We start from the raw sequence: 23,613 nt of genomic DNA on the forward strand, positions 1-23,613 counted from the left end.
GCAATGTCGGGCCACCCTTCAGCCAGAAGTAGGTCGTGTAGAGATTCTCTCATGTCTCTTTTCTGAAGGGGCTGCATTTTCTCTTTCATTCTAAAGCAGCGAGTTCCTCCAGGAGCTGCTCTTTCTCCTGCTGCAGATCCTGCACCCGCTGTTTGTTCTGCTCTAGTCTGTCCTCCAGCCACTGAAGCAGTGGCCCACTGATGGCTGACATCTGGCTGCAGAGGTTCTTTGTGAACACTGGAAAGAGCAAGAAGATATCATGCCAGTGCAAACACAAAAGGCTACAACAACCCGAAAGCCAAGAGCATTAGAGACAGCCAAGGAAACACTCCAACATGCTGGCCAAGGCAACCAGACATCTCCACAAGATCAGCAGCTTGCTAAACAGAGAAACAAGCTATTTCAATCTGACCTTTAGACAGAAATTTATAAAAATATATATCACCACTGATGCTAATTATTTCCTAAATCCAGAAGCAAAGAATGCCTCAGGTACTGAACAGGTGAAAATGGACAATGGGGTATATATCTTGGAACAGAACTGGGAATTAGGGTTCACCTTAAGGATTCACCTTATCTCACGGGCAAAAGCAAAGATGGCATTTCCTGTATGTTACATGCATGTGCCAGGAGATACAATCATACATACACATCAGCCAGACACTACTCTAACACTCACCAAATCCAAAAGCCCCTTGCTGTTCTAACAGAAAAAAACCCAAACCAACCCAAAACTCCCCAAACAAACCAAAGTCTATTGCAATTTTAACCAACTGTATAAAGGTCAAAGGACACAATAGCATTCATAAAGCCCAGGATTAGGTTATTCTACAGTCCTTGATGTTTTCCTCTAAAGTGTTTTGTTACAATTCTGTTCCTCCACTAGACTTTATGTAACAAGACAACAATCTCGGGGAATTCTCTGGGTTACACAGTGTTTGTGATTGGAAATAAACTGTATTGCTAAGAAAAAGACGGAAGTTTGTGCTATTATAGTTTTACAAGTGCCTTTTATGGCAAAGGGGAGGCTGTTACACAGCTGGGGTCTACTGTTCCCCAAAGTTAAGAGTCAAACCAGCCCCTGTTTCAAGACTCTGCTGTTTGGACTCTGGGAGCAGCATCCTGGATTACTGCATGCAAGAAAGGAATCCTTACCTGAGCCATTATGAATCTTGGTTACGGAGTCTAGATGGGTGAGGCTGACAGAAATGAACAGAATGAGGTTAGTGACAAGAGAGCAGTGGATTGCCTACTAGGCAAACCCAGGCTATAGAACCAGCTACCTACAAGTCACTGACACTGCAGATACATCTAAACCCCTTCACATGTGGAAGCCCTGTACATTCACAAGGATAACAAAAGAGCTTGCAGCACAGAAACATCAGTGCTGAGCACCAGAGGTAGAAAAAAAGAAGCTGATACCTAGTCTAATTTTTCACGCTTCTTCTCAGCGCTTACCCTGGTTAAACACTAACTACTGTCACACACAGACATATCACTAAAGGGCCACCATTAGCTCACACATGCTCTATCTCTGTTGCATCAAAGGAGCAGTTACACTTAGCTCTTGTGTGCAAGGTTGAGGGGCCTTGAACTCCTTAATGCAAAGGTATTCAGTTATCCTACACAGGCACATGAGCTGCTAATACTTCTTATTTTCTACACCCCTACCAAGGTTATGGTGCTTTGAAGTACAGAAAGAGTTCCATGTGTTAGCAAAGACAGTCTTGGAGAGGAGTGCAGCCCCGGTCTTATTACCTGTGAATTCTTCTGTAAGCATCTTGTTCTTCTTGGCAAAGGATCTTGGGCAGCTCTACAGCTGATTCCAGACACACCTTCCCAATGGTTTCATGGGGAACAACATGAATAGGAATTTCGATCCTTTCATATCTAGGAGGGCATCAGACACAATAAACTTCAAAGTTTGCCTTCTACAAACCTGCAACAGTTTGTCCAATGCATGAGACTGCTGCATGTTTGGGAACACATGCCTGAGTTGATAGGCAAATCGAAGCATTTTATAGCCACACATTTGTCTGAAACTGTAATGATAAAATGCTAAAGCAACTAAACAGCCAGTACTGCCAATATGATGCACAGCGTATGTGAGGTTGGCAGGGACTCTGCACCACTCTACACAAGCTTGAAGCTGCGACCTCTAGAGTTGAAAGTAAAAAGGTGGATCTTCTACATAGTGGATTACAGCACAAATTCATGCCCAGACTACAGTGTCCCACACAAATCTTAATACTACTAAATTATCTAGGCTTAAATTAATCAGGTCTAATTTTTAGACTCTCTTCAGCCTGCATTAGCAGAAGTATGGAGACCTCATTCAGGCATCTCTATATGGTATTTGCTCCTCATGATAGGAGCTGTTTGAGACAAGATTAAATACAACCTGATGCTGGATATATTCTTCTGCTGTACTCACTCTGAGCTCTTTTGGGCCTGAATGGACTGGAAACAGGTGTAGAGAATCCTGCCTGTCTAAGAGAGAAGGCACAAAGTCAGACTCCAAGAGTAAAAAAGTAAAACAAAAATAATCATCTAAACCCACACAATCCTTCAGGAAGGAGAATGTGCTTTCAAATAACATTGTACCAGGTTGCAAAGGGACATGCTTTTCACTTTGATTGCTGTGCTGGAACTGTTTACAAGCAGATACCAACAGACCCATTAACTACGAAGAAAATCTTAAATAACAGCTCCCTGGAAAACTGAGACAAGACACAGCACTGTCAGCTTATCTCACACTACAGCAGCATCTCCTAAGGAGGCCAAAGGCACAGAGCTGCAATAAGCTCTATCTGCTGGACTGAACAGCTGAAGGGCACTCACACATTTCAGCACACACACACACTGCAGCCATCTGATGCAGTCCCAGAAACCTGGTGGCAGCCCAGCTTTGCTGGCTGGAGAACCAGGCTGTGGATCAGCAGAGAGTAATTAATAACTCTCTCTTTTGTTATTGGGATTATGATCCAAACACCACTATTCGAGCCATGCTTTGACTGTGCTCCAAGCAGAGCTCTGCCCTTCTTGAAGGGTGCATGCAAGGATTTCAGCTCTGCCCTGTTTCTCACGAGTACCTGGAGGGTTTACTGTCATTTTCAAGTTACCTACCTTTGTGTTTTTGTCCTCAATGAAGCAGGAAAAGATAAGCCCTACAAAACCTTGGTCCATCATCTGATACATGGCTTGCGTGCGGACATCTGCAGACGAAGAAATAAGAGAATGAAATCTGCACTGCTCACCTGAAGGAGTGGAAAAAGATTTGCACCTTATGAAAGGTGACCTGGAATTTGGTTACAAATGTCACAAGCTTTATTTTACTCCAGGTGACTAAATTAAAAGATAAAATTGATCTCATTTAAAATACAATTAATAGTAAACCTTATAAATACAGGATGAGTTACAGAACAAGAAATTAGCACCAGCCTGGTGCCACAGATCACCCTATAGCCATAATGTCCAACAGATACTCATACATTTCTTTAAAAAAAATTTTTTCTGCATTAACACAGATGTCAAAAACCACAGCACAGCAGCACTGTGATTCCCACAGCCTTTTTTGCTATTCCCTACACCCTATGTCTGGAAAAACACTAGTACCAGTGTAGCCGAGCTGTAACTGAGTGCTCCTGCCTCAGGAATGGGGCTATACTGGCAGAGGCGCCTGAAGCCCACCCTGACAATCTTGTCCTACTGGAGGATGCTTGAGAAACCAACCTTTTGATAGTTGAGATGTAAAGAGCTGACAAAAAGCAGTAAATTGAGCCACACTATTAGCTATTGCTGTGAGCTGTCATACAGAACCTAGAATAAAACTGCTCTCACCAACATGTGATGGCCAGACAGTAATGTGAGGATGAGAGTGATACCAGCCCACAACTCTCATGGGACGTCCTGTCATTTCAGCCAACCTGTGTGTGAGTCAAGGTGCTTTGGAAACCGGTAGACCAAATGGAAGCTTTTTGCACAAGGAAAACCAGGGGAGTTTTAAAAGAGCTTCTCATCAGCCAACAGAATTCCAGGTGCCTTTATGGAGGGGTGACAAGGCACACAGCAGGAAGCTGGTGGAAGCTTCTTCAACAGCACTGGCAGGATGCCACTGCTGCAGAAGCAAACTGCATTTTGCTGGCACATGGCAGTAACACAGCACCAACCTGACTAAAACAGCATCCTTGAATGGACGCGGGGAAAAGGCTCTCCAATGCATCAGGCTTGGAAACAGACTTGTTAACCTTTCATTATCTACTAAGTCTCTTACTGAACAGCCACCCTCCCGAAAACATACTTCGGTTTCACTTGTGCCCAAATATAGATATTACAAAAACCAGTTATAACACAAGTACACTGCAAACACTGGAATCAATGAAGACTCCAGAGAACAACTACAGGAGGGAAGCAGCAATTAATTTCAAGCCCACTAGAACAAGCCGCAGCGTGTAAAATGAGTCCTGATGTAACCACGTCAGTGGTCAGTCTGCTGCTGTCTCTACAAAAGGATATCTCTGCTTCAGTAGAGGCAGCCGAAAGCTGCTCTGGTGAGATTTCTACACGGTCTTTTCTCTTATCCGAGCGGCGCAGGATGATCACAGAGTGGATGTGCACGATCCGGCTGGTGTCAACCTGATGGCACAGGAGAAAAAACAGATCATAGAATCATAGAATAGTTAGGGTTGGAAAGGACCTCAAGATCATCTAGTTCCAACCCCTCTGCCATGGACAGGGACACCTCACACTAAACCATCCCACACAAGGCTTCATCCAACCTGGCCTTGGACACCGCTAGGGATGGAGCACTCACAACCTCCCTGGGCAACTGATTCCAGTGTCTCACCACCCTAACAGGAAAGAATTTCCTCCTTATATCCAATCTAAACTTCCCCTGTTTAAGTTTTAACCCATTACCCCTTGTCCTGTCACTGCAGTTCCTGACGAAGAGTCCCTCCCCAGCATCCCTACAGGCCCCCTTCAGGTGCTGGAAGGCTGCTATGAGGTCTCCACGCAGCCTTCTCTTCTCCAGGCTGAACAGCCCCAACTTCCTCAGCCTGTCTTCATACGGGAGGTGCTCCAGCCCCTGATCATCCTCGTGGCCTCCTCCGGACTTGTTCCAGCAGTTCCATGTCCTTTTTATGTTGAGGACATCATTCCTCTTCTACGGCAGTAACCACCCCTAAGGCAAAGCCCGATCCCGGCCGCCAGTGGCGCACACGTACACCCTAGAGCGCAGCCCGGCACGCACACGGAAGCCTGCCTGCCTCCACGCTTTGGTTTTCACAGCGGCAGCAGACGGGAGGCCGAGGCCCCGCAGCGCGCTCCTGCCGCCTGTGCCCCGCCCGCCGCCCCCCTCGCGGCCGCCCCCAGTGCAGCGCCGGTACCTCGCCGATGCAGAGCCCCATGACCTCCTCCTTCTCAGTGCTCAGCGCATGGTTCAGGCACACCAAGAAGGCGTCAGCCTCCAGATACACCGCCTGCACAGCCATCTTACCACCACCAACCCCCGCCTTCCTCTACCACCCCCGGAAGTAGCCGGGGCCAAGCCCAACTCCCCCCGCCCTCCTTCGGCAGCGGGACCAATCCCAGCGGGGCTCGCCGACTCTTCCAGCCAATCAGAGGGGCAAAAGCGCCCGCTGGCTTCCGGAGGCGCTAGCGGTGCCGCGCAGCGGAAGCGCCGTGTCGCCCACGCGAGCGGCGGCCGCGGGGTTCCGCGCTGCAGCCGCTGCCCGCGGCGGGGCGGATCGAGACGGGGCGGATCGAGACGGGGCGGTGCGGGGCGGGGGGGGGCCGGCGCGGCTCGCGGTGGGGCGGGGCTCTGCTGCGCGGCGGCTACTGGGGCCTGCGAGCAGCCGCGGGGAGGCTGCGGGTCAGAGGGGGAGGGCGGGGGAAGGCTTTGCTCGGTGCACACGGCGCTGGCTGTCACCTGGCGCGGGGCTGCAGGTAGGTCACGGGCGGGCGGCCCGCGGGGCCCGGCCCGGCGGCTCCCGCTGCGCCCGGTGCCGTCTCATGCCGTGGGGCGGCCGCTGAGCCCCGCAGGCCCGGCCCGGGTGGGAGGCGGTTGCTATGGAGACGTGCTGCGCACTCTCCCCGCCGCGGCGGCCGGACCTCCCCGGCCCTCCCCGCCTCCTCCCCGCCACGGCCGCACCGGTCCCGCACCGCTCCCTACCCGGCCTTCCCCCCGCTCCCCGTCGGCCGGCCCGTCACCAGGCCCAGCGCCCGCACCCCTCTGCTCTCCCTCCCCTCCCGTCTCTGGGGCTCCCCCCATGCTGTGTCCATCTCTTTTTGTCTCCCTGTTTCTTTAGATCCCACCACAGACCTTCCCTCCCCGCGCTGCTGGACAGCCCTGGCTGGTCGGTGAGCATCTGCTACCCCTCAGTAGGTTGGGCAGAGCGGAGAGCGGAGTCACAGGGCTGCTTGCTCGGGGCGAGTGCTCCAGGCAGAGTAGACCAAACCCCCAAGAAGAAGCTTTAGAGTGAGTCAACGTGCTCTTACACCAGCAGACAGCCCCTCCGATCCCTCATCTTGCTTGTTGCAAGACGCAGGCTGCGTTTGTCAGGGAAGCTCAGCTCCCTTTTAGCTCCCTAAAGGCTGCACCCACAGAGGTGGACAAGCAGCTGCACACTCCAGCAGAAGGCCAGACTGGGCAGCCTTGGTCCAGAAGCTGTGTTAGCACAACGCTGTGCCTGATGCACAGAGGCTCAGCATCGCTTCTTTCCCTTGCTGCCTAAATAGCAGCTGAGCTCTTCTAGCGATCTGACCCAGTCCCCTTTTAAAACAGAAGGCAATGGAGGGTGCATCGGGTTCAGCATGCTGACCTCCAGCCCTGGGCATGGGCCGAGCAATTTGTTGCACTGTTTTCATAAAGTATTTTAATGTACCCGATTTAAAAGTAAATAAATTGTCTTCACCACAAGCTGCAGTCCTCCTCCCGGCCACTTCCACACTTATTCATAGGTTGTATGGCTTGGAAATCCACCCAGGTCCCAGAACAGCATTGAACTTGTAAGGCCTGCCGCTGAGATGGACAGCATACCTGCGAGTCTTGTCCCTGTCCAGGGGGATTTGGCTTTAAATCTTCTCCATTCAATATCTGAAACAGCTCAGACCTCTGCAATTATGTTGATGCACTTTTGTGTGTCAAAGGATGACACTGCAATCCTGCAGAGTTAATCTGCTTGGGGTTTTGTTGGATACGGTGTTTTTAAAAATAGATTGTGAAGCAAGCAGTATAAGAAACAGGTTTTACAACCCGTCTTAAATAGAAATAAGTTTACTCCTCCTTTCGCCCAGGTCTTCCTTCAGGCTTTTCTTATTGCTTTATGATAAAATCTGCCAAAATAAGCACTGTATCTGCCTTTGCCTGCTTAAAGTTTCAGGTGCAAGCATTTGAGAGCATGCTCTTTAAAATCTCCTGTTTCTGTTGTATGTTTGAGTGCTGCAGACAGACCTGTCTCACTTCAAACCCAACTGATGGTTCTGCCTCACCTCAGAATTTTATGTATGGCACCTTCCTAACAGTCTTAGAGACTGTGGAAAAGACAGGCTGGACCAAACCTTTGAACTTTTGGCAACTGAACTCAGAGCTATGGAGTTCAGGGGAAGTTTGGGACAGATCAGTTGGGCAAAGGGTGAAAACACGTTAACCACTGCCCATTCTGCAGTGTCCCTGTGTTACACCTTGTTCTGTCCGTCCTGTATCTATCCTCCACATTCACACGCAGTAAACGCAAGCGTACATGTTGTGCTTCAGCCCTCCTACCTGTAGTTCAGCATCACTGAACCAGGTTAGTATTTGGACAGGAGACCTTCCAGGAGAGTTGATTTACTGTAGGAAACAGTGTTTGGTTACTGAGTCATGTTTTTCCAGTACTGAAAGCAGTCCTGAGTCTTCTGGTTCTGGAACCATGAGCTGTAGGAATTCCAGCTTTGAATGGAATAAAAGCAAGTTCTTCAGCGTTTTTGGTCATGATGGAGCTTTTGGCAGTTGACTGCAGAGTAGGAGAGTATCCTGGCCGAATTCCAACCTGGGTGATTACATTCAGCTGACTGAAAATGAGCAGCGATTGCTGCATTTCACTGTTGGGCAAAGTCATTTCCACGCATGGGATTAAATTCATAAAGTGGCTTAGGGTAAAGCAGAATGAAAAGGACTTACAGAAATGTCCCTTTAACCCTCATGGGTTATTCCTGAAGGCCTTGCAAGGCTTTCCAGTTTGCTGTCACATTTCTCTCAATGCTAGGGATCCAGCTGCTGGGCCATTGCTTGGAATGGCTGTCCCCTGTCACAGGGTGGTCTTCAGAACAGTGGTGCTTTTTATAACACACGTACATATTCCCACACATCAGACAGGGAAATAAAAACAGAATGGGAGAAAAATAATAAAAGAACATCCAAAGTTTCCTTTCTTAGAGATTAAAACGCTGTGACAGTGCTGCTCAGCCTGATCCGTGGTTGCTGTTTTGTTTTCCAAAAGGCTGAGTGATCCTTTGATTGAAAAAGGTAGAGAAGCTCTGGTGTAAGGTGTAGAAGGCAGCGTGGAAGCATGTTTCCTGTTATATAGATAGCCCAATGTATAACGGTTTTCTTTTTCTCTCCCTGACTTTCCCTACTTTATTTTGTACCCAGATTTTCTTGCTCCTGTCTGAAATGTGCCTTGTAACTTTACAAGTTTTCAGAAGACCACTGTGTTTCACTGGGATAGGAATACTGCATCTACTTCGTAGCAGGAGGATGTTATATGTATTACAGCTTAATTCTGTTCTACTTTAAACCTAGATAAAGAATGAAGACTGTCTGTACCATTTTGATTACCTCTTCTAGGGTTCAAAGAGAGAACCATTTCCCCTGACCTTCATTTGCTAATGGCTCAGCTTGATCTAACCGGTATACAGATAAACTTGCTGTTACACAAAAATTCCGGTAGGAAGAACCACCTCAATGTCCAAAATTGCTTTGCCCCTGCTGGTACTGGTGGCTCTCTGTAACCATCTAAAAGCTGAACTACGCAAAGTCCCAAGAGCTGTTCACGAGAAGCTTGTGTGTGAATGAACAATGCTGCCATCGTCTTGAGAGATGAGACGAAGGACCCGTCACAATGACAGCTGTGCAAGTTCCAAATATGAGAATCGTGCATACGGAGTTTCATGCTTTGTCTCCAGAGTGATCTTCGTTCTTGTTAAGCTAATTCCACCTCTTGTCACAAGTTTTGCTTTTGGATTTAGACCATCATTAAGCCACGGAACTCCTGTGTAAATCACTTTTTTTCCTTTCCCCCCTCTCTGTTTTACACAAAGACTGTTAACATGACTGTTAGTGGAATAAGTAAAGCCAATATTCACAGGGTTTAACTCTCTACCAATAGCACCTTTTGCCCCAGAATGCCTTACAAACACCATACCGCACGCATGTCCCAGAGTACGACTTGTCATGCCATTTCTGTTCACTTAGGCACCACCTCAGTTTCCCAAGCTGATGCTTAGGGACATTTCAGCTCATAGCATCTCACACCATAAGTCAGACGCCACCCAGAGGTGCCTTTCAGGTCTGAGAGCTTTCTCCGTGAATGTATTCCGAGCTAAAGAGACCATGTGTGCATCCTGCGGGATGATGCCGTCCACCTAACGGGAGCATCCTGACGTGATGGAGGGCATGGCAGCAGGAGGGCATGCTGGCACTCCTCCTGTCCGACTGTGGGTGCGACGAGTAGGTGTTTACTGCGATGAGCACCGCAAAACGTGGCTTGTGGCTGCGGAAGAGGCAAGTGTCCTTTGAGCTTCCCAGTGATTGTAGCTTTGCTGTTGCAGGTGCCTCTACTGCATTGCCGGTAACTGCCTGCTCTTTTTGTTACTTTCCCCCAGGAGGAAGGTATGCTGAGGGCTCGGATCCAAAGAGTTCAGGTTCCCCTGGGTGAGGCGCTGCGACCCAGCCAGCTCCCCCCATCCCGGCTGCCTCATATGTGGCAGCTGTCCCAGGGTGAGCAGTACAGGGATAGTAACTCTCGCGTTTGGGAGATAGAGCACCATCTCATGGTAAGGATGGTGGCAACAATAGGCCATAGTCATGCCTGTTTGTGAAGTCGTTTGAGATCCTTGAGGGACGGCAAAGGACTGTTAATTTGTTGAAGTCCGTTAGCTCAGCCACAGTAACTGTAGACGTATTGAACTTTTCCTTGTCGCTTACAGCTTGGTGGTGTTGAAGAACTGCTGCTTAAACTCGTGCCTGGTGATTAATCTGGTATGTGTAGACGTTATCCCTGCTTTGTACTGTGCTCTTGTTTATTCCCAGTCATTCTTTAATATGAATTTTTGTCTTTCAGGAGCAGTGGCTCTAGGAAGATGTCGTTGTATATTTTGTACAATAAATGATTCTCTCACCACTGAAATGCAGCCACCTCTGAGGTGGAAGCAGTTTAACAACACACAGCAGCATCACACAAGAGTTTAGGACAGGCAGTGAAGAGGAGTATTGTGTCCAAGTGAAACGTCAGGGGGAGTTCTAGGTAGGCAGAATGTAATTGCCCTAAGTGGAGTTTGGCCAGGATGCTGGAAATAATGCCCTAGCAACACTGGAAAGTGCTGTGGATTGGTGAATGGTCAGAAATCGGAAAGGCAGCACCTCCCTAGCGCTGGGCTGAAGTCCTGTGATCGCTTCCAGTAGCAGCAGTGCTTTCCTATAGAGGTCTCCCATCCAACTACTATAGTAGTGCCACCAGTTTCTGCTTGTCCTTTGATCTCTTAACAGACAATAACAGTTACAGCTGTGTCTGACCCCTGCTTTCTGGGGGTTGGAACAGGATGGAGCTGTCCTCCCGTCTGTGGTGTTGTTTGGGTTGTTTTAGGAGGGAGGGATTTCCAAGAGATTTTCTCCTGGAACAACATCAGAAAAAGCCCTCCTTGTTGTCTTTATGGGACCATCACAAGTCATTTTGTTTGGTTGTTTTTTAAAATGCCTATATATATGTGACTAACACCGAGTCCTTGGCTGTGTAGAGCTCACAGTGAGGGCTTTTACACAATACACGGTATAGTATAAGGTCTAGAGGCACAGAAGTGTTAGCCATGTTAATTTGAACCTTTGCTGGAATCCTTGTGCATCCAAGCGGGAAAGGACACATTTTGGCCAGAAAAAGGCCTCCAAGCCTAGCGACATAAAACTTCCTGTATTCATTGTCCACATTATCATCCTTTAGCCAGACACAGAGAATTCTTGTGTATGTTGGCAGGTATCTGCAAGCAGCAGTAGGTGTTTTCTGCACTGTCTGTGACAGAGAGGGAAATTAGGAGCCCTTTAAAGTCTTGGCTTTAAGACTGTGTCTTGCTCCCCTGCCCCCTGAAAAGCATGTTGTTTCTACAGTAACATTTTCCTATCATTTTAGTTCTCTGAACATGCCCCAGAAGGATCCCTGCCAGAAACAAGCCTGTGAAATACAGAAATGCTTGCAAGGTACCAAGTGTCATTTTGTCTTTTTGGTGGAACTTAATTCTTTTAACTTAATCCTGTTCTCCTTTCACTTTGGGAAGGAAGAAAGCGCATTAGCATCACCTGGATGCAAAGCAAACAAAACTGTGATCTCTGGCTTTAATAAATTCCCTTGTGCTTGATTGTAAATAAGGAGACACCATTAGCACCCAAGAGTGTGTTTGTAACAGTAATATTGTGCTTATTTCAGTGTTATCCATGCTGGTAGTGAGATCCCATGTGTAGTCTTGGGACTGAGCCGTAGGTGTGGAGAGCTAGACATTATAATGAGCTGTTTCACAGAGTGGGTAGTGAGGATGGTGGGTGGATTGCATGAGAAGACTGCAGAGCTTCTAGATGCAGGCGTGTTTTAAGAGCAGGTCAAACAGATGTCTGTCAGGAATGGGTTTGGTATATGTGATCTGGCCTCAAGGTATGAGCTGATCTCCTTCTGAAGACCTTTAACAGCTACTTTTTATATCTTAGCTAAATAAGGAGGGAGATTATGTGCTAATGTGGGGTTTGAGCCTAAGTTGGGAAGAGCAGACTTGTTACTTGCAGAGGACAATATTGCTTCTTGGAAAAGGATTTGCTTTATAGAACGAGTAGGGGAAAAAACATTCCTCTGTGCCAGGGCAGCTCAGCCATATGGGAAAGAGCTCTTCCTAACTCACCTGGTAGAGACCTTGGCCAGTGTGCTCTGAGCTTCATGTGAGAGTAACTCATGGTGTTAGCCCAGGGACAAGGAGGCAGGAGGCGAGTGATGCCACAGCTAAAATCAGCCAGGCCGGTTCCATGGCAACTCATTTGTGCCTTTTATTTTATTTGCAGACTACAAGGAGGTTAGCTAAAATATAGCTGGGGTGGACCATAGGAGGGAAAGCATCTGGGAGAAGTAGGGAAAAGCAATAGTCAGTTATTGGTAGATGTCTGTCTTTCCCAGGATTGTTTTTGAAGCTGTGTTCAGCTCAAAGCAAAGGCTCAAACAAACTCCTCTATGTGTCCCTGACATTTGTTTAGATACTGCCTTTTACTGTTTTTATCGTTTGGAGCATTCTCCCATGAAAGGCTGCCTTCTCTCCCCATGGTGACTGCACTTAAAAGCTACTGTTTGACCCTGGTTTGGTCCCATCTCTGACAGTGTTCCTTTTATAACATTCATGGAAGTTATTCCAAGTGTTTCACCTGCGTAGGTTTGTGTACAGGCTTGATTTGAATGGTTAAGTGTTAGCAAAGAAGCTCTTTGACCGTGCTACATGCACAGTGTGTGCGTGTGCACCGCTTCTCTAGCTCTCATTTTGCAGTGCCGCTGTTACTCGTGTATTATGCTGTGGAGCTGTCTGAATTGCACAGAGAGCGAAGCAGAGAGATTTGCATAGAGCAGAGAAAATGATTAAATGCTTTTAAACAGCTCTTGCTTTCAGAGAAACATGCTGCCCAGCAGCTGAAGGGCTGAGCTACGTGTGTCCCCTCCAGGGACAAAACCTGTTCCCCTCTCCAGACTTAATGTCTCCTTCTTATTTTCCAGTGAACAACTACATGGAGTCTAAGTGTGAAGCTGTGATCCAAGAAATGCGGAAGTGCTGCGCCCAGTACCCCAGGGGCAGATCCATCTGTTGTTCAGGGTTTGAGAAAGAAGAAAGGGAGAGAGAAAAGTTAAAGGTGACATCAGAAGGAATTCCCCCATCACCTCAGTAACACAATGCAGCTCCAGCAGGTGCCGGAGCAGGGACTCACCTGCAGAGCTCGTGTGTGGTTTTTTCAAGCCTTCTTTAGACTTTCAGGAAAGCCAGATCGCTCCAAGGACACACCACCCGGCACACCAAAAAATATACCGTAGTACCAACAGATGGCCTCCTTAACAGACTGTAGTTTCTGTACCAAAACATCATCTGCATTGTCTTTGCATCGCACCTGTGTCTGTGAAAAGTCAACTTGATGTCTTTAGGATGCTTACCTTACTCTATTCCATCCTTGCTCTCAAAATGGAGAACCGGAACCGAGTTATTCTAGCTTCTGGAGTGAGAGGTACAGGAAATGAGCTCAGACAAGTGAGTGAGTTTAAGCATGACACATGAAACAAGCCCATCTTGACACAGCAAAGGTATTGCTGCCATTGTGCAGTAGTTCCAGACATGTGCCTGTCCAGTGGTTCAAGCTCAAGAAAGGGAATCAGGTCTGGGGATTGTTCCTAGGTCTTGCATAGATCACGAGTGACTACAGTCACTTTGCCTAAGTGCCTCACTTTCCCACTGGACAGACTTTTGATTACTTTCTATTTGAATTGCCTACACGCTGCTATTTGCATGACAAAGACGTTACAGGAACATTATTTCAGGGATTGCTACAGGAATAGGGTTTTTTTTAACAAAAAGCAATATTCATTTGAAAGATCTGACTGTTGATATAAAATTTATAAATTTATAGTTGAAAACCTTTAAGCAATATGTTACAAACCCAGCATCGGTCAACCCGCTGGTACCCAGAGGCCTATCACAAAGCCCTGGGCTAGATCCAAGAACTGATTTAGGCGCTGCTTACTCAACAAGCAGTTGTAGGCACTTGCTTTCAACACTTTCAGACTCACTCCCAAGCCGGCTGTGTCTGGACCCCAGGGAGAGATGGCTTTTCAGAAGCTCTCACCTGTGCAACAGAATTTCCTGTGACCTGTAGGAAGAGCTCAGTAGACAGGTTCCTGCATCACCCTTCAGAGCTGCTTAAGTCTCTCTGACCCCTGTAACAGGAGTCCAGGCACTTCAGTGGGTGCCATGTCCATTACAGGGCTTAGGCACCTAAATACCAGACTTAGAACCCACTAGGCTCCTAACTCTGTCATTAGATCTAGCCGTAAAGGACTTTTGTGCTGTGATCAAGTACAACTTATGAAATACAGCTTCAGTAAACAGACCACTGTAGTCTAGGCACAATAGTTGAGTGTATTGAAGCCTAGAAGAGCCAACCATCTGTATTCACTGCTCTGAAATACCATGATACAAAATAAATGACTGGAACAAACTGTAGTCTCAGCTTGGTTGTTTATTGAGAATACAAGGTAGTTGCAAGCCAGGCGGCTTGGCTGCCATTCATCGTCCAGGGCTGTGTGTGATATCGTCATGTTTAAACAGAAGCTGCTTGGTATTTTTATAACCCATGCTCAGGATCGGAATAATTCAGGGCTGGCCTTTTCCTCCCACTGCCTCCCCTCAAAAAGCAAACCCTTAAGACAACATAAGGGCTTTAATATTCTTGAAAACAAGGGGAAAGTGATCACAATGTGTGACGCACCTCAAACACTTGGATGAGTTGCTGGTTTTTCCATTGTGTCTTACCTGAGCAGGAGCAGTGGAAAGAAAGTTACCGACAGATGATAAGAAATAGATATATAGGCTGCTGTTGTGCCTATTGAAAAGCCCTGTCTCCAGGCCCGGTTCTACTCAGGTGGTACAAACTTGTTTGGCAGAGAGGCTCAGAAGCCAGGGTGGCAGTAGAAACACCTCCCACCCCAGAAGCATCTACCTATTCGGAACAGGGGTGATTGGTACCAAGATCATCAAGGAGAGGGGTTTATTAAGGCAGCCCATGGTTACCTGTAGAGAGGGGGGAAGGCTAGTGGCCTCAAAGGATCATTTAGGTTGGAAAAGACCTTACATCACCAAATCCACCACTAAACCATGTCACTAACTGCCACGTCTACAGGTCTATGTACATGTCTTCACGCTCACCGTGCCCAGTACAGGGCGATGATCGCTTCCCTGGCCCTGCTGCCACACTATTGCTGATACGGGCCAGGATGATGTTGGTCTTCTTGGCCACAGGCGTACACACCTGGGCTCATGCTACTGGACTGGCTGGAACTGCTTCTGTCAGTCAAATGCAAGATGCAGGGTAAGACAAAACCACTCTGGTTCCCTAGAAGTCAACAGACCACACACAGAAGCTATTAGAGTAAAGCTGTTTAATAAAATATCACTTCAACAAGCATTTACATACAATATATAAAAACACTTTAAAAGCCTAGTGTGTTTTAAACCTCATACTGTAACAGATGCCAGAAGTTGTTGAAACAAGACCAAAAGGAGCAGGGGTGGGGAAGGGTGGGAACACCTCACCTTGACACCCGCAGCAATGAAAATGCAGCCCTAAAGAGGTTGATTCAGCATCAAAGCTTCCAGTGTGGGCCCCCAGCATCAAATGATGCCATCCACAAGCCCCACACCAGAACAGCAGAAGGATTTACCAGAACCCAACGTCCTTGTTCATTGCCTGCCTGCATTCACATCAAACTCAACGTAATTTTGTAGTTTCCCCTTTCAGCAGCAATAGAAGCGGTTTAGTTCCCTCTCTGGGCAATTTCTCTCCATAGCAGCAAGTTGGGACTTCATGGAGCAGAACCCAGCACACCCTTCCCTGGGGCTGGGCAGAAATAGAGACATATTTGAGCCTGAAAATCATCGGTACAGTCTGTTAATGATTTACTTTGAGCTTCGCCATTGCAGAAAGCTTCGTGGAGATTAGTGCACCTCGGAAGAAGTTGTGTTATGAAGCACACCACGAGGAGGGGCAGCAATGCTGTTTTCCTACAGAACAAGAGGTACCCTGCAATAAAAGTGTATCTATTCATGCATCTATTCTGCAGGGTTCCTAGAAACAAAACACCAAACCAAAACCACCACCATCACATGTCACTCCCCTTGCAAACACCAATTTCCTGAAGACCTCTTTGCTACATCACATCAGTCCTCCAGTCCCGAGTGGCTTTTAGGAACACCATCATTTAAGGGACTTGAGCCCAGCTGTTCCTTCATTCCCCTTGGCCATGTACAGCAGGACAGGATCAAGAGACCTGTCCTGGGTTCAGCAGTAGCAGTCATTTTTCTCTTTCTCAGTAGCTGGTGCAGTGCTGTGGTTTTGACTTTCAGCCTGGGAACAGCGCTGATGACACCGATGGTTTCAGTTGCTGCTCAGTGATGTTTACTCTGACCAAGGACTTTGTGAGCCTCATGCTCTGCCAGGGAGGAGGGGAAGCCGGGAGGAAGCAGAGACAGGACACCTGACCCAAACTGACCAAAGAGGTATTCCATAGCACAGCACGGCATGCCCGGTATATACACTGGGGGCAGTTACCCAGAAGGGGGAGATCGCTGCTGGGGTCGGGTTTCCTGATTATCTGCAGTCTTTTTCAGATCCTGAGGGTGAGAAAACCTCAGCTATGTCAATGTGTTGCTACACTGACACTCCAGTCAACATTAACTGCAAGTTCCAACACCTCTAGTGGAAGAACCCACCATTCCAGCAGCTTTTGGGGGAAGATGCCCATTTCTGCCCATACTGAGAGCAGCAGCAGATGATCGGAAAGGCATTACACAGTGCTGGAGATGGGGTGCAGCATCCCCATCACCCACGCACATCATTGTTCTCTGGCATGTTTCCTACCGAAGGATGGATGACTTTCACACACAAAAGAAGAAATCCTTGGCAAGAACTCCTACATGTACCTGCTTGGAGGACATCATCATGCTGTCACCCAAGTCCCCATGCTCTGCCAAGCAGCAATGCCAGCCCAGCCCAGCCAGTGCAGGACACCTCTAAGGGATTTTCTGCTATTTTCAGTCATTTTCTCTTGTAGGTTAGAGTTCTGCTGTGCACACAGCGGCTCTAGGGCAGACTGTCCAAAAGCAGCCGAGCTCTGCATCTGGGAAAGGGCTGCAGCTGATGGAATTAAGCAAGCAGCTCTTTTGGTGGAGACTATAAACGCAAAGGAGGAAGAACATGACCAAAGCAGAAAGTCTGGAAATGAGCCTCTCCCACAAGAGCACAGCCTGGTTTTCCCAACAGTTTTGTCATTTCAGTTACCTGCAGAGACTGGGGAGATGGAGTCTGTGCTCTACAGAGGCAGGTAAAGGACTGAACTCACATTTTGCTCTGCCACCACTCCAGCAGAGCTGGCAAGAGGGACCCTGGACCAGTACAACATACCCCAAAGAAGCATGCATTTCCTGCCTATGAGCCTGGCCCACATGATTACAGCTCTAAGAGCATCACCAACACCAAAGTGGCCAGAGAAGGTCATGGCAGACCTAGAAACATCAGTGTGAGGCCCAAGGTGATTTACAGGAAGCCATACAGCTGAAGCACACACTGCTACCCTGACAGGGATAGGTCAAGCATACTGGAAGCCTGCCCTCTACAAGAGAGCACCTCAGCACATCTCAAAGTCTAAGCAGTCAGTTAGCAAGCGAGAAGCACTTGCTCTAACGCTCTAGAAGCACACTCTAACAGGACAGGAAGCTTGGTGACTTTCAGAACACATGATGAGGAAAGGGCCTGGCGAGCCACCCGCGGTGCTCAGTTTCCATCAGCAGTGCCAGTGCTGCAGTTCCAGTAAGGTGTATAAATAACGGCAGAGCAGCAGCCAAACGGCCATCTAAGTGCAGTGCAATGGCAGGGGGAGGGCAGGAGAACCCCCAGCACCACTTATAGCATGAACTTGCTCCTTATGAACACAGCCCGGCCTGTCCCAACACTCCAGCATCCACTCCAGGAGAGCCAAGCACAGTCTGGATTGCACACACCATCTCTGGGCGGAGGGACGAACAGGCTTTCCAGGTACTGGGGCAGAAAAAGTGCGAGCTAAGCAGCAGTGAACAGCTGGGAGGTGTTGTACACATATCCTGGCAGACAAATGTACATGTAACAGCCCCGAGCACCTGGGAAGAAGCTCATTTAAGAGGTTTCTCTGCCATTACATGTTTAAGAGGCTGCAACTCATCAGAAAATTTGGGCTGGGCATATTTAGTGGGGAAAGGAATCACAATGATACACCGGGAGTCATAAGCTTTCAGACAAATCCCAGCACCTTAACAGCCATGAGGAAAAGGCTGGAACTCAGAGGCAGTGTTGTAAGAAAAAAGGCTGGAACCTATGAACAGAACGAACTGAACATGTTTACAATATCCTTTGACTTCTAAGTGAGAGAAAACAACAGCAGAGGAGGGCAGGGAAGGCTGGGCGTGGAGAGTCAAACGCAGTTTCTAGGATGCCATTCCAAGCAGGAATCCTCCAGCAAACCCTCCAGTCACGATAACATTCTTCTTCAGAAATATGATCACCTAAGCACAGGAGAGAAGAGCCAACAGTGTTCAACAGCAGCAGGTCACCCACCCTCCCCAAAAGAAGACATCCCTCAGGCTCTTCTCCAAGCGAGAGGCCACTGCTTGGGTCAGGGAGAGTGTCCCACTTATGACCTCCCCTCCCTAATCTAATCACTGTGTGTGCAGCCTCTGAACTGACCCAGTCCCAGCGCAGCTCACATCCTCCATGAGCTGCAGGCCAGGCCTACATGCTCCAAGGCTATCTCCCAACCAGCAGTCAGTCTGACACAAGGGGCTGCCAACCCTGTGTGCCAGAGCAGGGTACAGCAGAGCCCAGGCTACACTGGGCCACTCCGCTGCCAGATCTGCTCAGCTTTTCTTGTTGGGCTGAAGAGACACCTTTCCCCACAACCCCAGCATGTTCTGCCCCAACCCCATGGAATCTGAAGCAACACATGGTAAGCTGCTGTCATGCCTAGGTGCCACCTTGGCTGTCCCAGATATGCAGAGACAGAATCGTAGAACAGAATCACAGAATCATTTAGGTTGGAAAAGAGACCTTTAAGATCATTGGGTCCAACCATAAACCAAACACTGCCAAGTGCACCACTAATTCATGTCCCCAGGCGCCACATCCACACGTCTTTTAAACACGTCTAAGGGTGGTGACTCCACCGCTTCCCTGGGCAGCCTGTTCCAGGGCTTCATAACTCTTTCAGTGAAGAAATTTCCCCTGACATCCAATTTAAACCTCCCTGGTGCTGCCTGAGGCTGTTTCCTCCTGTCCTATCACTTGTTACTCGGGAGCAGAGACCAAACCCCCACCTCTCTCCACCCTCCTTTCAGGCAGTTGTAGGGAGTGATCAGGTCCCCCCTGAGCCTTCTCTTCTCCAGACGGAACCCCCCAGGTCCCTCAGCCGTTCCCCATCACACTTGTGCTCCAGGCCCTGCACCAGCTCCGGTGCCCTTCTCTGGCCCCGCTCCAGCACCTCAATGTCTCTCTTGTAGTGAGGGGCCCAGAACCGAACACAGGATTCGAGGTGCAGCCTCACCAGTGCCCAGTACAGGGGCACAATCCCTGTCCTGTCCCTGGTGGCCACACTATTGCTGATACAAGCCAGGACGCAATTGGCCTTCTAGGCTTTACTAGTTTAGGCAGCCAACATCCCCAGCCTTTGCCACCTCTCCAGTTTTGCTGTCATGCAAGCATTCCTCCCTTGCAGTTGCACAATAGAGGATCCGTAAAGGCCCAGGAGTCAACCCTGGTTTCTGATGTCCCTTCAGCTAAGCATCTGCACACGCCCTGGGAGAGCTGTCTCACCTCATCCACTCTGCTTTTCACTTCTGGAGACATTTTGTTACCACTGCTGTGAAATTTCAGCTGCTGCTTGGCTTTGTTCATGTCCCGTTCTACCAGCTTCCAGTCCACTTTGATGTATCCCGTGTGATTTGCAATCTAGAGTTTTGAGGGGTGCAAAGAAAGTTCCTGCAGTAAAGCCCTGTGTGACCATGGCTAAACAGAAGCCCCCCCTTGCCCACCCACCTTCCCTGCCCATTGCCACCTACCACACACTGCTCCAGGGGGCTGAGAGGATGAGCACACCAGCTTAACAACTTGACAAAGGACCCACCCCTGCAGCTGTATTGACTCTCCTGCAGCACCTGCGCCCACAGGAATCCCCTCCCAGCAGGACACACGCTGCAGTTAAGCCTGTTTCAGCCTCCATTCTTTAAAGCACTGCTGGCATCTGCCTTTCACAACTGCTATGGATATTGTCGGGACGCTCTGTAGCTCTCCTGCTCCCGTGGGTGGACACAGCTATTAATAGCCTGCTCCTCTCTAACCATTTTATTTGGGGAGGATGATTCAGCAGTGAAACTCTCCATGCTCAGAGCAAGCTTCTGGCTTCCAACAGAACAAGCAGAGCCAGAAGAGCGGGGAGAACAAGGCACAACATGAGACAGCTCCTGAGAAGCAAACAAGCAAGGTTGTTGAGCAAGGCCTGAGAGCTGCTCCGCTCCTGCAGCATGCACAAGCTACATGCGCACATCGCGCAGCTCCCCTCAGTGCCAAGGGCTCTTGGAAACCTGGAGAAACGACTGAGGACAGAGAAAGATCTCTGTTTCTCTTCCCCAGTGCTTCACAAAGAGCCCCAGTTGTGCTGGCCTGACTCCCCAAGCAGCCAGGTTGACAGGAAGCACATCACAGATGTGGAATAACCCCTCTTGACATCTAGGGCTGTTTCTCGTATGTCTGTGAGACTAAGCACAGGCCTAAGTACAGTACAGGACTAAGTGCAGTGGCGGCATGGTTCACCTGCTCCCTGCTTCACTCAGATGCCCCTGCAGCAATAGCCCCGATGTGCCTTTGGCCTGGCCTTTGCCAGCAGCCCCTAAACCGAACAGCACCTTTGGCAACCCTCAGGTTTACACACGCTGCTCCTGCTTTGCTGCTGCATCTACCCAGGGAACACTCACCCCTGACATCCACGGTCACACGGAGCTCCACACAGAGCTCCTGGAAGAGCAGGGAACTGGACCCACATGTCCCAGCAGGTAACGATCACCAGACAGCCCTTTGTCCCCACCAGCAGAGCCCTCGGAAAGCCTGGCTCACTGTTCATACACACCTGAAGTAGGAAAAAGCCACCTCCCACCGCTGTCGCTGCCAGCTTTCCAACTTTCTGGAAGACGAATCCAGTACACCTACAAATCAACCACGTTCCAGTCAGGAGAATGAGATGACAAAGACACCCTCCCAAGCATGCTTCCCGCAGGCAAGGCTGCCTTTGGCAGTGGCTACCCAGGACTCGGAGGCAGCTGATGAACGGCACAAGAAATCCACATGCAACCAGAGAGTAAGGATTTGCACCCAGCTTTACAGCTTTTTGCTGCTGTCACATTTCAGCCTTTTGCAGTTTTGATCCTCCTCTCTTCAATGTCAACTCCCCAAAGAGTCCCTGGAAACACACGGTTTCACCCAAGGCAGAGGTGATTTTAGCTTTGTCTCTTCTTTTTAGCTGGCATCAGCTCTGAAGGGAAATCAGGCAGCACATCTGCCACTGCTCCATGACGGAGCATAGGAAGCAGGCCGCAAGGCAAGCCGACTGCTGCCCAAACAACTACTTGCTTTTCATTTTCCAGAAGAGAAAACTGCCGAAGCAAGCAGACAGCAGTGGTCTAAAGCTGTACTGGTCTCCAAGGCTACACATTCTCAACATGAAAGACATCACTGAAGCCACCAGAACTCAAGCAAGCGACACCCCATTGCTCAGCAAAGGGCTAATGTATTGTATCACTGAAAGCAGACTTGACTTTGACCACGGTTTCCTTACCAACACCGCAAAACAATACAGCAACCTTCTCTCACCCATACGTTTAGTGAAGGTACAAGAGATCCGTCCTACACTTGTAAAGTCGCCCCATGCCAGGTGAAGAAGCAAAGCAGTGTGATTACACCCCGTTTTCAACTCAAACAGTGCTGCTGTGGGAATGAAGCTGCGAACAGAGCCACAAGCCACCAGCACTTGCTACGAGTGACACAAGCCCCATCAACCCTGCCTATAGATATAATAGGCCCCCTCCACAGGTTTAGCACACACGTCTGAAACACATCCATCTCCAGGGAAGGAGGTATCCTTGTTCCAAGAGGCTCGTATTTACCTAAGTTTAACACCACCACGTCACGGCAGGAGTTAAAGAGAATTCTCTCACCTCAAAAATTAAAGCCTGATGCCATTTTCTTCCCTAGGAGACAGCCTCAGCTCTTCAGCTCCATGTTAGACACAGCTTTTAAGACCATGCCAGGGCACATCGGGCTGAGCATGCTGGACACCTGTCTTCTCTGAAAGGCTGCCAGATGCCCCCCTGCAGCCGCCAGCGCCTTCCCAAAAGCCCTGCATCCTGCCTGCTACAAGCAGCGACAGCAACCCCCAGCGCCTCTCACCATCCCGTGACCCCTCCGATCAGCAGCTGCGTGGCCACGTTGTACTTCTCAGCGCTCGACCCCGAGCTGGGGGCGAAGACCTTGCGCCACCAAGGCTGCTTCTTGGTGTACTCCGCCAGGTCCAGGACACTGAAGGAGTCCTCCGCACCTGCAGGCACATGGAGAGGCTCAGCGCCGGGACTGCTGCCCCGGGACACGGGACCCGCACCCAGCCCCATAGCCCCGCAGGGTCTGGCATCGCTCCGGGACGCCCCCAGCCCCACGCCCTCCACTGAGCGCCCCGGAGCCCCTCGGACCCCGTGCTCTCTTGCTGCTTCCCGTTCGTTCCCGTGGGGAACGGGCCGACGAGCGCTGTCCCGCCGCGGGACGCCCCCGGGCCCGGGCCCGCTCCCGGCCGCCGCGCGTAGCCAACGGAAACGGCCGCACGCAGGCGACAGGCTCCGGTCTCCGGGGAGGGAGCGGGAGGGGAGGAAGCCGGGAACCCCGCAGCCACGGGGAGAGGAACGGAGGGACCCCGCCGTTGCCATCCCCATCCCCATCCCCATCCCCATCCCCATCCCCATCCCCATCCCCATCCCCATCCCACCTCCGCCCCGCGCCGCCATTCCTCCGCCGCGGCCAAGTAACCGCGCACGGCGGCGTAAGCGCGTTCAGCGGGGGAAGGCCGCTGTGACGTAGCGGCGGCGGCGGCGCGGCCGGTGCCGGTGTCCGCCGGCTCGGTTCACCCCAGCGCCGCGATCCCCTCTGCTACCGCAGCCGCACCGCCTGCCCACGGCTGTGCCCACGGCTGTGCCCACGGGGTCCCCGCGGCCGTGCGTGGGTCCTAAGGGAACTGGTTCCGGCACACGGTGCTGGTGCCGCACGGGGGAGCCTATGGTACCCAGCGCAGGGACAAAGCGGGCTCGAAGGGCATCTTAAAAGCTTCCACGGCGCTTTGCTCCCCCGACATGGGACTTGTTTTGCCGTGTTGGTCCCACAGAGGAGCGGGGCACGTGTGTGGTGGGGCTGGGGGCTCAGGCACGTTGGATGTGACAAGGAGCGCTGCCCTGATGTGCCCCTGCCACCCCCTGCGCTGATGCGGGCAGCCGGGCAGTAACACATCGGATTGTCTG

At 49.9% G+C, this 23,613-nt stretch overlaps 4 protein-coding genes across 13 annotated transcripts; 2 read left to right on the plus strand and 2 right to left on the minus strand.

Annotated features, from left to right (window-relative positions):
* Window position 1: 1 nt before the first annotated feature.
* On the minus strand, window positions 2-5,515 carry BRCC3 (BRCA1/BRCA2-containing complex subunit 3). Its single transcript, XM_065689161.1, has 8 exons — window positions 5,388-5,515; window positions 4,515-4,635; window positions 3,841-3,927; window positions 3,127-3,215; window positions 2,435-2,490; window positions 1,759-1,890; window positions 1,156-1,199; window positions 2-237 (listed from the first exon to the last, which is right to left on the minus strand). Exons 1-8 carry the CDS (start codon window positions 5,490-5,492, stop codon window positions 86-88), a joined length of 786 nt encoding a protein of 261 aa, XP_065545233.1. The 5' UTR covers window positions 5,493-5,515; the 3' UTR covers window positions 2-85.
* Window positions 5,516-5,897: 382 nt separating this feature from the next.
* Window positions 5,898-11,413, plus strand: MTCP1 (mature T cell proliferation 1). Of its 10 annotated transcripts, none has more exons than XM_065689127.1 (6): window positions 5,911-5,946; window positions 6,309-6,360; window positions 8,783-9,763; window positions 9,865-10,035; window positions 10,189-10,240; window positions 11,382-11,413. In XM_065689127.1, the coding sequence occupies exons 3-5, from the start codon at window positions 9,647-9,649 to the stop codon at window positions 10,234-10,236; spliced, it is 336 nt and encodes a 111-aa protein (XP_065545199.1). In that variant the 5' UTR covers window positions 5,911-5,946; window positions 6,309-6,360; window positions 8,783-9,646; the 3' UTR covers window positions 10,237-10,240; window positions 11,382-11,413. The 10 variants fall into 10 exon arrangements, with proteins under 10 accessions (XP_065545202.1, XP_065545204.1, XP_065545199.1 ...); XM_065689131.1 differs by having other exon boundaries at window positions 5,912-5,946; window positions 8,828-9,763; XM_065689123.1 differs by having other exon boundaries at window positions 5,925-5,946; window positions 8,633-9,763.
* CMC4 (C-X9-C motif containing 4) lies at window positions 10,490-14,480 on the plus strand. The gene is made up of 3 exons (XM_065689134.1): window positions 10,490-10,505; window positions 11,382-11,449; window positions 12,993-14,480. Exons 2-3 carry the CDS (start codon window positions 11,392-11,394, stop codon window positions 13,160-13,162), a joined length of 228 nt encoding a protein of 75 aa, XP_065545206.1. The 5' UTR covers window positions 10,490-10,505; window positions 11,382-11,391; the 3' UTR covers window positions 13,163-14,480.
* A 924-nt stretch (window positions 14,481-15,404) lies between these two features.
* Window positions 15,405-23,298, minus strand: FUNDC2 (FUN14 domain containing 2). The gene is made up of 5 exons (XM_065689122.1): window positions 23,088-23,298; window positions 22,502-22,649; window positions 21,186-21,261; window positions 19,877-20,011; window positions 15,405-18,573 (listed from the first exon to the last, which is right to left on the minus strand). Exons 1-5 carry the CDS (start codon window positions 23,104-23,106, stop codon window positions 18,496-18,498), a joined length of 456 nt encoding a protein of 151 aa, XP_065545194.1. The 5' UTR covers window positions 23,107-23,298; the 3' UTR covers window positions 15,405-18,495.
* Between the last annotated feature and the right edge of the window lie 315 nt (window positions 23,299-23,613).

Source organism: Lathamus discolor, chromosome 9, assembly GCF_037157495.1.
Source record: "Lathamus discolor isolate bLatDis1 chromosome 9, bLatDis1.hap1, whole genome shotgun sequence".
Lineage (NCBI taxonomy): Eukaryota > Metazoa > Chordata > Aves > Psittaciformes > Psittacidae > Lathamus > Lathamus discolor.